The 14,109-nt window shown below is 52.5% G+C and overlaps 1 protein-coding gene across 1 annotated transcript; it reads left to right on the top strand.

The window, feature by feature from the left end:
• Positions 1-11,874: 11,874 nt before the first annotated feature.
• RETN (resistin) lies at positions 11,875-13,335 on the top strand. Its single transcript, XM_039251606.1, has 4 exons — positions 11,875-11,950; positions 12,126-12,256; positions 12,553-12,630; positions 13,113-13,335. The coding sequence occupies exons 2-4, from the start codon at positions 12,136-12,138 to the stop codon at positions 13,247-13,249; spliced, it is 336 nt and encodes a 111-aa protein (XP_039107537.1). The 5' UTR covers positions 11,875-11,950; positions 12,126-12,135; the 3' UTR covers positions 13,250-13,335.
• The last annotated feature ends 774 nt before the right edge of the window (positions 13,336-14,109 follow it).

Genomic DNA, 14,109 nt, shown 5'->3' with positions numbered 1-14,109 from the left:
TGCCCAGATGCCACTTCTCCCTGTGTCCTCACATACCCGTCTGTCTGTCAGTGTCCCGACCTCTTACAAGCACACCAGTCGTACTGGGTTACGGCCCACCCTAATGACCTCATTTTCACCCAGTCATCCTGTAAAAAGACTGTCTCCAAATACAGTCACATTCTGGGGTCATGGGGGTTAGGACTTCAACATGAATTTTGGGCAGATACAATTCAATCCTAACACTCAGCTGAAAGGAGAAATGACTCTTAGAGCGTGAAGAAGGCACAGGATGACTGTTCTCTCTGGGGCACAAGATGCAGAGCCGGCGCTTGGCAAGCAGAGGGGGCTGTGGGAGCCCAGGGGTACCCTAATGCACCCAGTCTGGGGGCAGTCAAGAAAGGCTTCCTGGAGGAAGGGGATGTCTGAGTTGAGAATGGAAGGAGGAGTCAGGGGCACCTGGGTGGCTCAGTCGGTTCAGTGTCTGACTTCGGCTCAGGTCGTGACCTTGAGGTTCGTGGGTTTGAACCCCGCATCGGGCTCCCTGCTGTCAGTGCAGAGCCTGCTTCGGATCCTCTGTCTCCCTCTCTCTCTGCCCCTTCCCCGCTCACACTCTCAAAAATAAACATTAAAAAAAAAAGGAGGGAGGGCACCGTGGACGCAAAGGCAAGAGAGTGAGATGGAGCAAAAAAGACATTAAGGGGTAATCAGATTTGAGCCACATGGGGCCTCTGGGGCCTGGGTGAGGATTTGGCCACTGCTGGTGTAATGGGGAACTACAGAAGGGATCTGAGCAAGGGCGGGTGGGGTCCGCATCTAATGCTGGCGAAGGGGTTCTGCCGGGAGGGGTGCCGGGGAGGGGGCCTGGCTGAGTGGGTACAGCGCCCCCCCCTCCAGCGTTGCTCATTCCCATTCTGTCACCTCAGGGCATGTGGTGGCCCATCCAAGATTGGGACCAGGAAGGCACGGTCAGACACAGGACACGCAGGGCCCTTCCTTACCGGCCCCGGGGGACATAGCCCTCATTTAAGTCACCCATCCTTTTGAGAATTCGGGGAAATCTAAGTGCATTTTTTCCCAGGAAAATCGCACACGCGGTTTTGCAGGTGGGGCCCTGGAGAAGCGCTAAACACTCTGGCCCAGCCTTTCTGCTTCTAGGATTTACGAAACTCCCACCAGGGCAGAAAGACGCACAAGGTGGGTCGAGTGCGTGGGGTGCGGGGCAGGGGTGGAGCGCAGACCCCTGAGATGCCGGCCCCAGATCCGCGGCTCTCCGCCAGGCCTCGGCGGGGAAGCCTTTTTTTTTTTTTTAATTTTTTATTTATTTCTAGGATAGAGAGAGAGCGAGCGTGATCAGGGGAGGGTCAGAGAGAGAGGGAGTCACAGACAGGCTCCAGGCTCTGAGCTGGCAGTCAGCACAGAGCCCGACGCGGGGCTCGAACCCACGAACCGCGAGATCATGACCTAAGCGAAAGTCGGACGCTTAACCGACTAAACCACCCAGGCGCCCCGTCTGCAGGGAAGTCTTTTAACCGGCGGAGGCGGAGTGGGAAGATGGTTACAAGGTTTAGTATTTAATCTCACTGTCCTGAGAAGACGCTTAAGTAGGTGAGCGCTGTGAGCAGCAGGGGGCGCTGTGGCCCAATTTTCCCGCTGCTCCGCGCTTTCGAGTCTGCACCTGGGGCTCGGGTGGCCTTAGCTGGAAATTACCAGAAGTAGGTCAGGTTACTCCGCTTCCCTGCGGCAACAAACCTTCCTTACACCGGCCTCTGCCCGTTACTTATCCCTAGGAGATGTTGTATCGTCTCCGACTAAGGACATTGTTTTTTACCGTTTTATTTATTTTTGAGAGAGAGAGAGACAGAGAACGAGTGGGGGGAGAGGCAGAGAGAGAGATGCAGAATCCAAAGCAGGCTCCAGGCTCTGAACTGTCAGCACAGAACCCGGTGCAGGGCTCGAACTCGTGAACCGTGAGATCATGACCTGAGCCAAAGTCAGACGTTTGACCGACTGAGCCACCGAGGCGCCCCAAGGACATTTTAATTCAACAGATGTTCACAGACCCCTATGGGCCACAGCCGCCCGCAGCGTCGGGCCCTGACCCCGTCCAGGCATCATGCCAGGCCCCCTACAGACATCACTCAGACTTCTCAAACCTTCCTAGGAGAATAAAGTCCAGCCTCCCTCTCTCTGCTTTAACAAGGTCCGTCCGCAACTCCACTGGCTCCCTCAGCCACAGCAGCTTGGGCAAGGCTGGATTTGCCGCTGTCTCTCAAACACACCACACTGTTCCAGCCACAGGACCTTTGCACCTGCTGTTCTCGTTGCCTACAATGCACTTTTCCCCAATCTCCATATCCCTCCCTCCTTCCCGTTTCAGCTCAAATGTCGCAGTGCATTATTTCCTCAGGACATTTATCCCAGCCAAGTGTGCTTTCTTGGCGGTTCTCTTCCTGTCCTGGGGAATGGCCCCCATTCTGGATTTGGCTGGCTGCTTCCTCGTGACCCTATATAACTGGTTCCTTGGCATCCGTCCCCACCATCCCCGCCGTGCGGTTTCCTCTGTCAACAGGTGGTTCGCACTATAGCCTAGATCAGGTTCAGCTGTAGGTCAGAATAATCTCTCCCTGGTGGGGCTGGCTACTTCCTCTTGCATCTCAGGGGCTCCATAATGTCGTGTCGCTGCAAGTGATCTGTGCGTTGGTGGGAGTGGGACATATGGCCCTTGGTCCCCACCAGTTCTCCACATAAAGGTGTCGGCAGCCATCAAGTTGCCTGGACCCGTTAATTCTTGAGGATTATTTCCAACCCTGTTCATCCTTTCACTGGAATCAGCTGGCATCCTTCTCAAATGACCTGTCCCTCGGCTACTCGCTGGACATTGAAAGTAACAGAAAGTAACAACCTGATACACTGTCTTAGGTATTCTCTGCAGGCTCCCTCGGAGGCAGCAGGATCTGAGCTTATCAGGGAGGTCTGGGGTGGAGACAGACCTCAGGGGGATGGGTGGTCACGTTGTAAGCAACTTGGAAGAATCCAGAAATCCCGGCTGCCATAATGACGGTCATCTTAATGATACTTTATTGCTATAATATTAGTGTTATTATTTAACCCTCTAATGGGGTCCAGCCCTGGGCAGGCTAAGTCGGAGGGCCCCACAAAGTGAGCAAAAAGGATTTGTCAGGCTAACATCTGCACGCCCCAGACGACGTGAGGACCGATGTTCTCAGCGTCGGGAATGCACCGCGTAGGAGTGCTCCACCCTTGCTGGCCGGGGCCCTGTTCTAGAATATCTTATCCAAGTCGCACAAGGAGGGGAAAGGTTTGTGGTCTCGAACTTGCACAACTTAAAGCAAATGTGAGGCCGCAGGGCAGGCTGGAGCAGCTAGCTGGGCGGGAGGCGTGGTGGCCCTCTGGTGACAGCCAGGACCCCCGCAGGGGAAGGGGCCGGGGAGGGAGCGCCCCACCCTTCACCTTCCTTGGGAGGAAGGGGCTCTGCGGCCCGGCCCGGGGGCAGGAACAGGAAGTGAGTGTGACTCAGTGAGCCCGGGAAACCTCCAGGCAGGGAGGGACGTGAAGAAGAGAGAGTGCCCCGGTCCAGGGGGGCCCAGACAGCGAGGAGGCGACGAGGCCAGCTTCCCTTTTCTCTTCTAAAGTTACTCAAAATCTTAAAACACAAGTTAACCAACAGCTGCCAAGAATATTGTGAAAAGGCATCTGGAGTGAAGAAATTATCTTTTGAGTGGGAAGGTTCTGCTCCCTCAGGGGCCAGAGATGGAGTCACCAGGGTTGGGGTGCGGGGGGGGGGAGGATAGGACAGACAGGGAGGGCCTGGCCGGGGCTCCACACCCCCCACCCCCCACAAAAGATTGAGGGGCGCCTGGGTGGCTCAGTTGGTTGAGCATCTGACTTTGGCTCAGGTCATGATCTCGTGGTTCATGAGTTCGAACCCCGCGTCGGGCTCTGTGCTGACAGCTCAGAGCCTGGAGCCTGCTTCGGATTCTGTGTCTCCCTCTCTCTCTGCCCCTCCCCCGTCTCAAAAATAAATAAACATTAAAAACATTAAAGAAAAGGTTGATATGTGGAATGTCAAAAAGCCAGGCTGGATGGAAGGCGTTTCTACAAAATTCTTTCCACCCACCCCCTTACTTGGCTCTCCACACACCCACACCCTGGTCCAGGTACCGCTCTCCCCACAGTTTGGGTGGGAACATGCCTTGGTTAAAAGGGAGGACTTTGGCATCGGACGAATCGGAGGCTCAAGTCTCCCCTTTGAAAGTGATTTGACCTCACCCAGGTCAGTTCTGCCCGCTGCTTGGAGAACTGGGGAGGCGGCGCCCGGAGAGCGTGGGGCCCTGGACCTTCTGGACAGACACCACCTCCCTTCTATCCCCTTCTATTCACATTCCTCAGCCCCCCAGTTCTTGATTACTCCCCGTGAGTAGGAATACAGGGACCATTTATAAAATTCTGTATTCTTTGGATTCCTTTTTATTTTTTTAATGTTTATTTATTTTTGAGAGAGAGAAAACATGTGCACGTATGCGAGTGAGCAGGAGAGGCCAGAGAGAGAGAGAGAGAGAGAGAGACAGAATCTGAAGCAGGCTCCAGGCTCTGAGCTGTCAGCACAGAGCCCGACGCGGGGCTCGAACCCACGAACTGTAAGATCATGACCTGAGCCAATGTTGGTGGCTTAACTGTCTGAACCACCCAGGTGCCCCTTTGAATTCCTTCTGAAATAGGGACATTTTACTTCTGTCATTTCTGTAACAGAAAAAGAAAAGCTGTAAGAATGTTCTCTCTTTTTTATTATTTTTTAAAATTTTACAGAGAGAGAGAGAAAATTTGAGCAAGAGGGGGATTGCGGGGGGGAGAATCTTAAGCAGTCTCCACACTCAGCAGAGTGTGATGCAGGGCTCGATCTTATGACCCTGAGATCATGACCTGAGCCAAAATCAAGAGCCGGATGCTCAACCAACTGAGTCACCCAGGTGCCCCTGTAGGAATATTCTCAAGACAATATTGCCTTTATTCTTTTTCTATGTATGTATGTATTATGCATGTATGTATTTAAGATTTTTTTTTAAGTAATCTCTCTACCCAACATGGGGCTCGTACTCACAACCCCGAGATCAAGAGTTACACACTCCTCTGATTGAGCCAGCCAGGCACTCCTCTTTTTCCTTTTTTAAGTTTATTTATTTATTTTTGAGAGAGAGTGCAAGTGGGGGAGGGGCGGGGAAAGAGAATGAGAGAGAGAGAGAGAGAGAGAGAGAGAGAGAGAGAATCCCAAGCAGGCTCAGCACTATCAGCACAGAGCCTGATTTGGGGCTCGAATCTACGAATCCTGAGATCATGACCTGCACCAGATCAAGAGTCAGACACTTAACCAACGGAAGTGCCCAGAAGACCCCTACCCTTCTTTTTTTTCTTTAATTGTACTTATTTACCTATTTATTTAGTTTTAATGTTTATTTATTTTTGAGAAAGACAGAGACAGCTTGAGAGGGGGAGGGACAGAGAGAGAGGGAGACACAGAATCGGAAGCAGGCTCCAGGCTCCAAGCCGTCAGCACAGAGCCCGACACAGAGCCCGACACGGGGCTTGAACTCACGAGCAAGATCATGACCTGACCCGAAGTCGGACCCTTAAACCGACAGAGCCCCCCAGGCACCCCTCTTCTTTTTAGTTTTTAAGTAAAGTGGGGACAACTTGCTGTGTGACCCCAGGCAAATCACTTAACCTCTCTGAACCTCAACAGCCCCTTTTGTTGAGCTAATAATTACATCTACTTGACAGGATGGTGGTCAATATGTACACATCGCTCCACAAACAGTAGATATGGTCATCTCAGAGCTCCCGAGGGGCCTCCACAATGGAAAATATTCTGGAAGGAGGCAAGAAGCCCAAGGAGCCCAGCCAGGGACAGGAGAATCACAGGTATTTAACTAAGGGAGTTAACATGATCTTTACCGTCCACCCTCAGGCTGTTCCTTGCCCCAAGGTGCAACCTGGCCCCTTGGGCTCCGGCCAGAGCCCACAGCTTATTGTGCCGCTCAGAACCCCCTTCTGCGCAGCAGACTCCCCGCCCCCCAGCCCCCCCCCCACCAGCTCAGAAGTGTTTGTAAATGAAGCCGGGCTCCCCAGCTCTTGCTAAAGAAACCTGGCAGTGTTCCAGGAGGCTTTACTTTTCTTTCATTCATGCGAGACAGGAAGCAAGTGTCGATGATTCCTTCCGGATTTGGCTCGGCCACCTGTCAGCTCAGCTCTGTCGCCAGGACAGCAAGCCACCGCCCGGCGAGGCGGGAAACCAGAAGCTCATGCTGCTTCTAGAGGCCAGTGTCCCAGGCTCCGAGGGATCAAAGCACTCCTTCAAGGAGAGATGTACAGCGACCGAGCCGAGCACCAGTGCGCACGGTTGTGGATATTCACAGCAGGTGTTACACCACACAGGAAAACCAGCAGCACGGGGCACAAAAATCTGCTCTCTCTGCGGACTCCAGAACACGGCCCCCCTTCGGATGGTTGGGAAACTCCTCTTTCCCACAACCATCATCTAAGTTAGAAGTATTTGGTGTTGGGGTCACCTGGGTGGCTCAGTTGGTTCAACGTCCAACTTCGCCTCAGGTCATGATCTCGCCGGCAGTGGGTTCGAGCCCCGCGTCGGCCTCTGTGCTGGCAGCTCAGAGCCTGGAGCTGCTTCGGATTCTGTGTCTCCCTCTCTCTCTGCCTCTCCTCTGCTCATGCTCTGCCTCTCTCTCTCAACAATAAATAAACATTTAAAAAATTAAGAGAAAAAAAGAAGCATTTGGTGTTAATAATCACACAGCTCTATACATTTGTGGAAACTCATAGACCTCAGTAAAAAAGGATGAAGTTTATGTAACTTATACCTTATATTTCAAAGAGACAGTACTTGGTAAAAACAAAACATTCGTGCCTCCTGCAGGTGTATGTGTTTGTCAAAATGCATCCAACTGAACGCTTAAGATAGATGCGTTTTATTTAACGAAAATCATACTTCAGTGAAGTGTGTGATTGTCTTATGGTACATTTTAAAGACTGGGCTCTGGAATTTTATTTGATAGCATGGGTTGCAAAATTGAGGCCATTGGAACTCAGTTTCATTGATAGAAATCTGGGGGGCCAGGTAAGAGGCGGTCAGTCGCTTTAAGTGTCCGACTCTTGATTTTGGCTCTCTCCTCTCTCTGCTCCTCCCCCTCTCGAGCCCTCTATATCAAAAATAAATCAGTTAACATTAAAAAAAGAAGTCAGAGGTAATGAAAATATTTTCTTTTTTAATACTTTTTTTAATGTTTATTTTTGAGACAGAGGCAGCGTGAGTCGAGGAGGGACTGAGAGAGAGGGAGACACAGAATCTTAAGCAGGCTCCAGGCTCTGAGCTGTCAGCACAGAGCCCAACGTGGGGCTCGAACTCACAAACGGAAAGATTATGACCTGAGTCGAAGTTAGACACTTAACTGACTGAGCCACCCAGGCACTTCTATTTTCCTTTCTTTTTCTTTTTTTTTTTTAATGTTTATTTATTTATTTTGAGAGAGAGAGAGCAAGCATGAGCAGGGGAGGGGCAGACAGAGAGAGAATCCCAAGCAGGCTTCACGCTGTCAGCGCAGAGCCCCGTGCAGGGCTCGATCCCATGAGACTTGAGATCATGACCTGAGCCTAAACCAAGAGTCAGATGTTCAATCCACTGAGCCACCCAGGCGCCCCCCCTTTTTTTTAAACTTTACTTTTTTAAGTAATCTCTGCACCCAACATGGGCCTAGAATTCACGGCCCAGAGTAAGAGTCGAATGCTTTTCCGACTGAGCCAGCCAAGCGCCCCGAAAATATTTTCTTAAAAGGCAAAAGGCACGTGGCCCTTTCCTGTTACTTAACTGAGGGTTTTCAAACTAAGATCCCAAGGAACCCTAAGGGTTCCTCATACTCCCCTCTGCTTTTCACCCAGCCAGTAGTCAGAGCCGCCTTCTTCTTCGGTGACCCTCAAAAGCTTCTACCTGAAAAGTTCTGAGATGAAATGATTTGAAGAATAAGAACTCTCAAAACATGACTTTTGCTGCCTCCGGAGCTACCCTCAGGCCCAAGCTGTGCCTGGGCATCTTCAAGGAAGGGAGCCTGCGATGTTGTTTATCCAGGCCAGGCTCTCTGCCATCCTGTCCCCTAGTTTGCTTTCAGTTCCTCAAAGCTGGTGCACCCTGTTCTTCCCCAGGGCCTTGGGACATGCCGTTCCTTCCACCCCGAAAGCCCTCCCTCACTGCTTCTCTTGCTTTTTTTTCTTTTTTTTAAATGTTTTATTTATTTTGGAGAGAGAGATAGAGACAGCATGAGCAGGGGAGAGTCAGAGAGAGAGGGAGACACAGAATCCGAAGCAGGCTCCAGGCTCTGATCTAGCTGTCAGCACAGAGCCTGACGCGGGGCTCGAACCCACAAACCGTGAGATCATGACCTGAGCTGAAGTTGGACGCTTAACCAACTGAGTCACCCAGGCGCCCCTTCTCTTGCTTAACTTTTGCTTATCCTCTGATTACTGCTCAGATATCTCTTCCTCCACAAAGCCTCTCTAGATTCTTCCACTGGGGGCCATGTTCTTGTCTCTTTTCTTTCTTTCTTTTTTTTTTTAAGTCATTTATTTTGAGACTGGGAGAGGAGAGACAGAGGGAAGGATGGAGAGAGAATCCCAAGCAGGCTCCGCACACTCTCAGCACCGAATCTGATCTGGGCCTCGGAGCCACAAACTGGGGGATCATGACCTGAGCCAAACTCAAGAGTCAGACGCTCAACCGACTGAGCTACCCAGGCGCCCCTTGGGTGGGACATTCTAATGTCAGAAGTTCTCCCCGAACCAGGTTCCTCTCCTTCAGGGGACAATTGAGTGGTGGAGTTTGAGGCTAACCAAGCGTTCCCTTGGTGTCTGTCTTCCTCCCACAGACAGGGGCAAAGTGCATGTGGGGGTGTCCCCTTGCTTCTCACACAAGCATCGTGCATAGCATCACGGCTGGCACATGATAGGTGCTCAGTAAGTATTGCCTACACTTTGGCCTATAGATACAGTTGTATTTACATAGGGATTTCACACACACATATCACTTTTCCTGAGATAAGACATGCAGAAAGAAATGGGTGCAGATCTGAGCATAAGCTCAAATTTTTCACTACATTCCAGAAGCCCTTTATCTGCCCTTTGCTCATCAGACTCCCCAGAAAACTGAACCTCCATCCTCATCTCCAACAGCTTAGTTGTGTTTTTTTTTAACTTTTAAAAATGTTTTATTTATTTCTGACAGAGAGAGAGAGAGACAGCTTGAGCAGGGGAGGGTCAGAGAGAGAGGGAGACACAGAATCTGAAACAGGCTCCAGGCTCTGAGCTAGGTGTCAGCACAGAGCCCGATGCGGGGCTCGAACCCACGAACCGTGAGACCATGACCTGAGTCGAAGTCAGATGCTTAACCGACTGAGCCACCCAGGCGCCCCTATTAACCGACTGAGCCACCCAGGCGCCCCTAGTTGTGTTTTTTCTTTTCTCTTCTTTCTTTTCTTTCTTTCTTTCTTTCTTTCTTTTCCTTTTGTTTATTAAATGTATATTTTTTATTTTATTTTTTTAAATGTTTTTTTTAAATTTATTTCTAGGAGAGAGACAGACAGCGTGAGCAGGGGAGGGTCAGAGAGAGAGGGAGTCACAGACTGAAACAGGCTCCAGGCTCTGAGCTGGCAGTCAGCACAGAGCCCGACGCGGGGCTCGAACCCATGAACCGCGAGATCATGACCCAAGCGAAAGTTGGATGCTTAACCGACTAAGACATCCAGGTGCCCCTAAATGTATATTTTTTAAACTTATTTTTGAGAGTGCACGTGAGCAGCGGAAGGACAGAGAGAGAGCGGGAGACAGAGAATCCCATTCTCTCTGTCAGCACAGAGCCCCATGTGGGGCTTACACCCATGAACCTGAGCCAAAACCAAAATTTGGACACTCAACCAACTAAGCCGCCTAGGCACCCATTTTTGGGTGCCTTTTTAGTAAATGAATTTGTGTGGTATGTTCTTCTTTGGATCTAGTTTCTTTCTTTCTTTCTTTCTTTCTTTCTTTCTTTCTTTCTTTCTTTCTTTCTTTCTTTCTTTTTTAATGTTTATTTATTTATTTATTTTTTAAATTTTTTTAATGTTTTATTTATTTCTAGGAGGGAGAGAGAGAAAGACAGCGTGAGCAGGGGAGGGTCAGAGAGAGAGGGAGTCACAGACTCTGAAATAGGCTCCAGGCTCTGAGCTGGCAGTCAGCACAGAGCCCGACGCGGGGCTCGAACCCACGAACTGCGAGATCATGACCTAAGCGAAAGTCGGACGCTTAACCGACTAAGCCACCCAGGCGCCCCTAATGTTTATTTATTTTTGAGAGAACATAAACAGGGGAGGGGCAGAGAGAGGGAGACACAGAATCTGAAGCAGGCTCCAGGCTCAGCTGTCAGCACAGAGCCTGACTTGGGGGCTCAAACTCACGAACAGCGAGATCATGACCTGAGCCAAAGTTGGGCACTTAACCAACTGAGCCACCCAGGCACCCACAGCCAAGATTGTTTTGCTCACAATTATATTGGTGAGAATCTTCTAGACTGTTGCATATAGCTGCAAACAATACATTGTGATCTCTCATTCATAGTCACTTCTGTCGTCCAGGGGTGGGCAATTTTTTTTTTTTTTTTGGTAAAGGGGCAGATATAGCTGGGTTCACCTCTGCAGGCCATAAAGTCTGTCTCTGTTACAACTTCTCGACTCTGCCACTGATCTAGGAAAGCAGTCTCAGACAATCTATAAAAAAAGTGGCCATGGCCATGTTCCAAGAACCCTTTATTTATGGGCACTGGGATTTGAATTTCATATGTCGCTAAGGATTACATTTTTTCCCCCAACGATTTAACAGTAAAAACTCTTTGGCAGCTGCTCAAAGAGTTAAACATAGAATTGCCACATGACCCAGCAATCCCACTCTGGGTATTTACCCCCAGAAAACTGAAAGCAGGGATTCAGAGATGCTTCTACACCAGTGATTACAGAGGGCATTATTCACAGCAGCCAAGAGGTGGAAAGAACACAATCCACAACTAAATGGATATACACAAGGTGGTGAGTCCACACAATGGAATATTAGCCCTAAAAAGGAATGAGGTTCTGGGGCGCCTGGGTGTCTCTGTCAGTGAAGCATCCGACTTCGGCTCAGGTCATGATCTCACAGTCCGTGGGTTCGAGCCCCACGTCAGGCTCTGTGCTGACAGCTCAGAGCCTGGAGCCTGCTTCAGATTCTGTGTCTCCCTCTCTCTCTGCCCCTCCCCTGCTCACGCTCAGTCTCTCTCGCCCTCAACAGTAAATAAACATTGAAAAAATAATAATTAAAAAACCCCAAAATGTGAAACCTTGCTTTGCCCACTGTCAGAAATAGACAATGGGCCCGATTTGTCCCCTGGGCTGTAGTTTGCCACCGTCTGTTGCGGATGTTCCATTGGAGGGAAATAAACCTTGAATGCATCCATCCCATTGTGGAAAGGCATCCGGGTGTGAATGCCGGCTGCATTTCTCATGCAGGGAAGTTATTTTTGGCCGTGCCTGCACTCCCCACCCCTGCAGGCAAAGTCCCAGTGCCTCGGACTGACAGGGTTTAAGGAATCCTGCCCCTGGTACTACCTCCAGGACCAATCCCAGCCGGATTGTGACATGGGAGGGCTCTTGAATGGGGAAACTGGCGGGGGGTGGGGGGGCCGGGCTTCCCACTCCTAGGCCCCTGGAGTCTGGCCTGGGGGCTTCCTCTTGGCCCCGGATGTGGGATAGAAGGGACGGGGCGGGGGGGGGGGGGCAAGAAACTTCGCCAAGTCAGGAAGCTCCTCATCCAGAAGCTTTAAAGAGGGAGGTGTGGCAGGGGCGTGAAGTCAGTGTCCCGGATTTGGCTTGCTGAGTCCATCCAGGGGGTAAGTGCCGGCTGCTTCTGCTCAGCCCTGAGCCCCAGCCCCGGGGGGCCATGGCAAAGCCGGGACTCCAGTCCCCACCCCCCATACGGGGACCAGGATTCCATAGCCCACCCGCTTTGTAGGCCCCGGATGAGAAGGGGTGACCCAGCTGTGGGTGTCTTCGTTCCTCTTGCAGCGCGTGCGCGATGAAGGCTCTGCCCCTCCTCCCCCTCCTCCTCGCTGGCCTGGCGCTGCTGGTGTGCGGCCGGTCTCTGTGTCCAGTGGAGGAAGCCATCAACGAGAAGGTCCACGATGCTTCCCACGCAAGTGAGGACCCTCGCTTCCCACCGCAGCAGGGCCTCCGAGGCCCCTGAGACTCCTGCCTTGGCGCGACCATCCAGCTAACCCCAACCCCAACCGTGATCCCACCCCAGACCCCCTCCAGCGCCGCCTTCAGCAGAAGCCCCAAATCCTCCGACCTCTATGACAGTCACCTGGTGACAGTCTGGGAGGTGGCGAGCCGCCCACCTGGCCCTCCACCAGCCACCTGGGCCTGACCCCGCGCCCGCATGGGAGTGGGGGAGGGGCAGCTAGGTCTCAGTCGGACCCTTCTTCTCCCGCAGTCCTGGAGACCCTGAGGACCCTTGGGCTGAGCTGCCGAACCGTCACCTCCAGGGGTGACCTGGCCACCTGCCCCTCAGGTGAGTGCCGAAGTCCTGTGTCCCGGCTCCCAGTTATATTCCCGGTGCCCAGTAAACCCTCCAAGACCAGCCTCGGTTTCTTTTTCTCCAAATGTTTCTTTATTTTGAGAGAGACTGAGGAGGGGAGGAGCGGAGAGAGGGAGACAGAGAGTCCCAAGCAGGCTCCATGGTCAGCAGGAGCCCGACGCGAGGCTCGATCCCACAACCCTGGGATCATGACTTGAGCTGAAACGGAGAAGTCTGAGGTTAACCGAGGTTAACCGACGCGCCACAGCCTCTGTGTCTGGAGGCTACTTCTCTAATTCCTGGCCTGCACCCCAGCCTTCCGCCCGCCCCGGCTCCGGCTCCAGGACCGCATTGCCTGGGGACCCCGGCGAGGCCAGGCCCCCAGCCTCCCCTCCCCCCGCGCAAGCAATGCGGGCCCCATTCCCAGGCGTTGGCGCCTCGGCTCGGGGCCAAGCTCGCTCCCCTCTCGCCCGCAGGCTTCGCCGTCACCGCCTGCACTTGCGGCTCCTCCTGTGGCTCGTGGGACGTGCGTGCCGAGACCACATGCCACTGCCAGTGCGCGGGCATGGACTGGACGGGGGCGCGCTGCTGTCGCCTGCAGACCGCGGCCTGAGTCGCCGCCGAGCGCCCGGCGGGCGGGCTGGGGGGCGTGGCCAGGCCCAGAGGGGGCGGGGCTGGAAATAAACCCCTGGAAGACGATGGTGAGGGTCTGCGCGCTGCGCTGTCTTTTGTGGGGTTTTGGGGATCCGAGCTGGTGTCTGCGAAAAGAGCGGAACACGTAGACGCTGGAGGGAGGCGGTGGCCAGGGGGACGCCTGTGACTTTCTTCTGACCATCCCCCTCTTCCCATGTTTCCCCCACCTCTACCTCGGAGAACAAGGCCTCAATTTCCTCTTAGGACACACACATTCAAGGATCATGGCCTCTTTCAGGAGGGGAGGTGGGTGTTAACCTTTGGGGCCATCTTGACGATCACCCTTGGGTCTCTGGCTTTCCAGGAAGTCGCTGGTTCATTCTGCTCCAGCCCCCACAGTGAGGCTTCAGGGGTCTAGGTCTGGAGGGGATGGGGACCCCTGCCCCCCATCCCTCATACACTCCAAGTCCCCAAACCCCCAGTCGCCCTAGGATCAAGGTGAACCCCTGAATCACCTGTCAGCCCAGAGTCCTGAGCCCCTATCCCTCACTCCCCAACCTCACTGAGAGTGGGTCCCTCAAGGCACAAAGCCAGGTCGTGGACAGGAAGGAGTCTTTGCAGGAGCTTGCGGAGAACTCTTACCTGAGGCCAAGAACCACGAGTTCACCTTTTCACGTTTGCAGGCGCAGTTTCGAGTAGTTAGTTACAACCTGTGCTATATACACCTTCATGGACACTTGAATATGAAAACAGAATGCAGGGTACCCGTCTGCTCTTTGGTGTGTCCCTGGCGCTTTGAAGAGGACATGCCACATAGTGGGCACTCAGGAAATGTCTGTT

Source organism: Hyaena hyaena, unplaced genomic scaffold, assembly GCF_003009895.1.
Source record: "Hyaena hyaena isolate Hyena2069 unplaced genomic scaffold, ASM300989v1 scaffold_396, whole genome shotgun sequence".
NCBI classification, from domain to species: domain Eukaryota; kingdom Metazoa; phylum Chordata; class Mammalia; order Carnivora; family Hyaenidae; genus Hyaena; species Hyaena hyaena.
This window is presented reverse-complemented; position numbering and strand designations above follow the sequence as displayed.

Bases quoted from the DNA above. Each gene is read 5' to 3' on its own strand.
- RETN (XM_039251606.1), top strand. From the start codon at position 12,136: ATGAAGGCTCTGCCCCTCCTCCCCCTCCTCCTCGCTGGCCTGGCGCTG. The intron at 12,257-12,552 runs GTGAGGACCCTC...CTTCTCCCGCAG, and splicing joins CCACGATGCTTCCCACGCAA to TCCTGGAGACCCTGAGGACC. The intron at 12,631-13,112 runs GTGAGTGCCGAA...TCTCGCCCGCAG, and splicing joins CCTGGCCACCTGCCCCTCAG to GCTTCGCCGTCACCGCCTGC.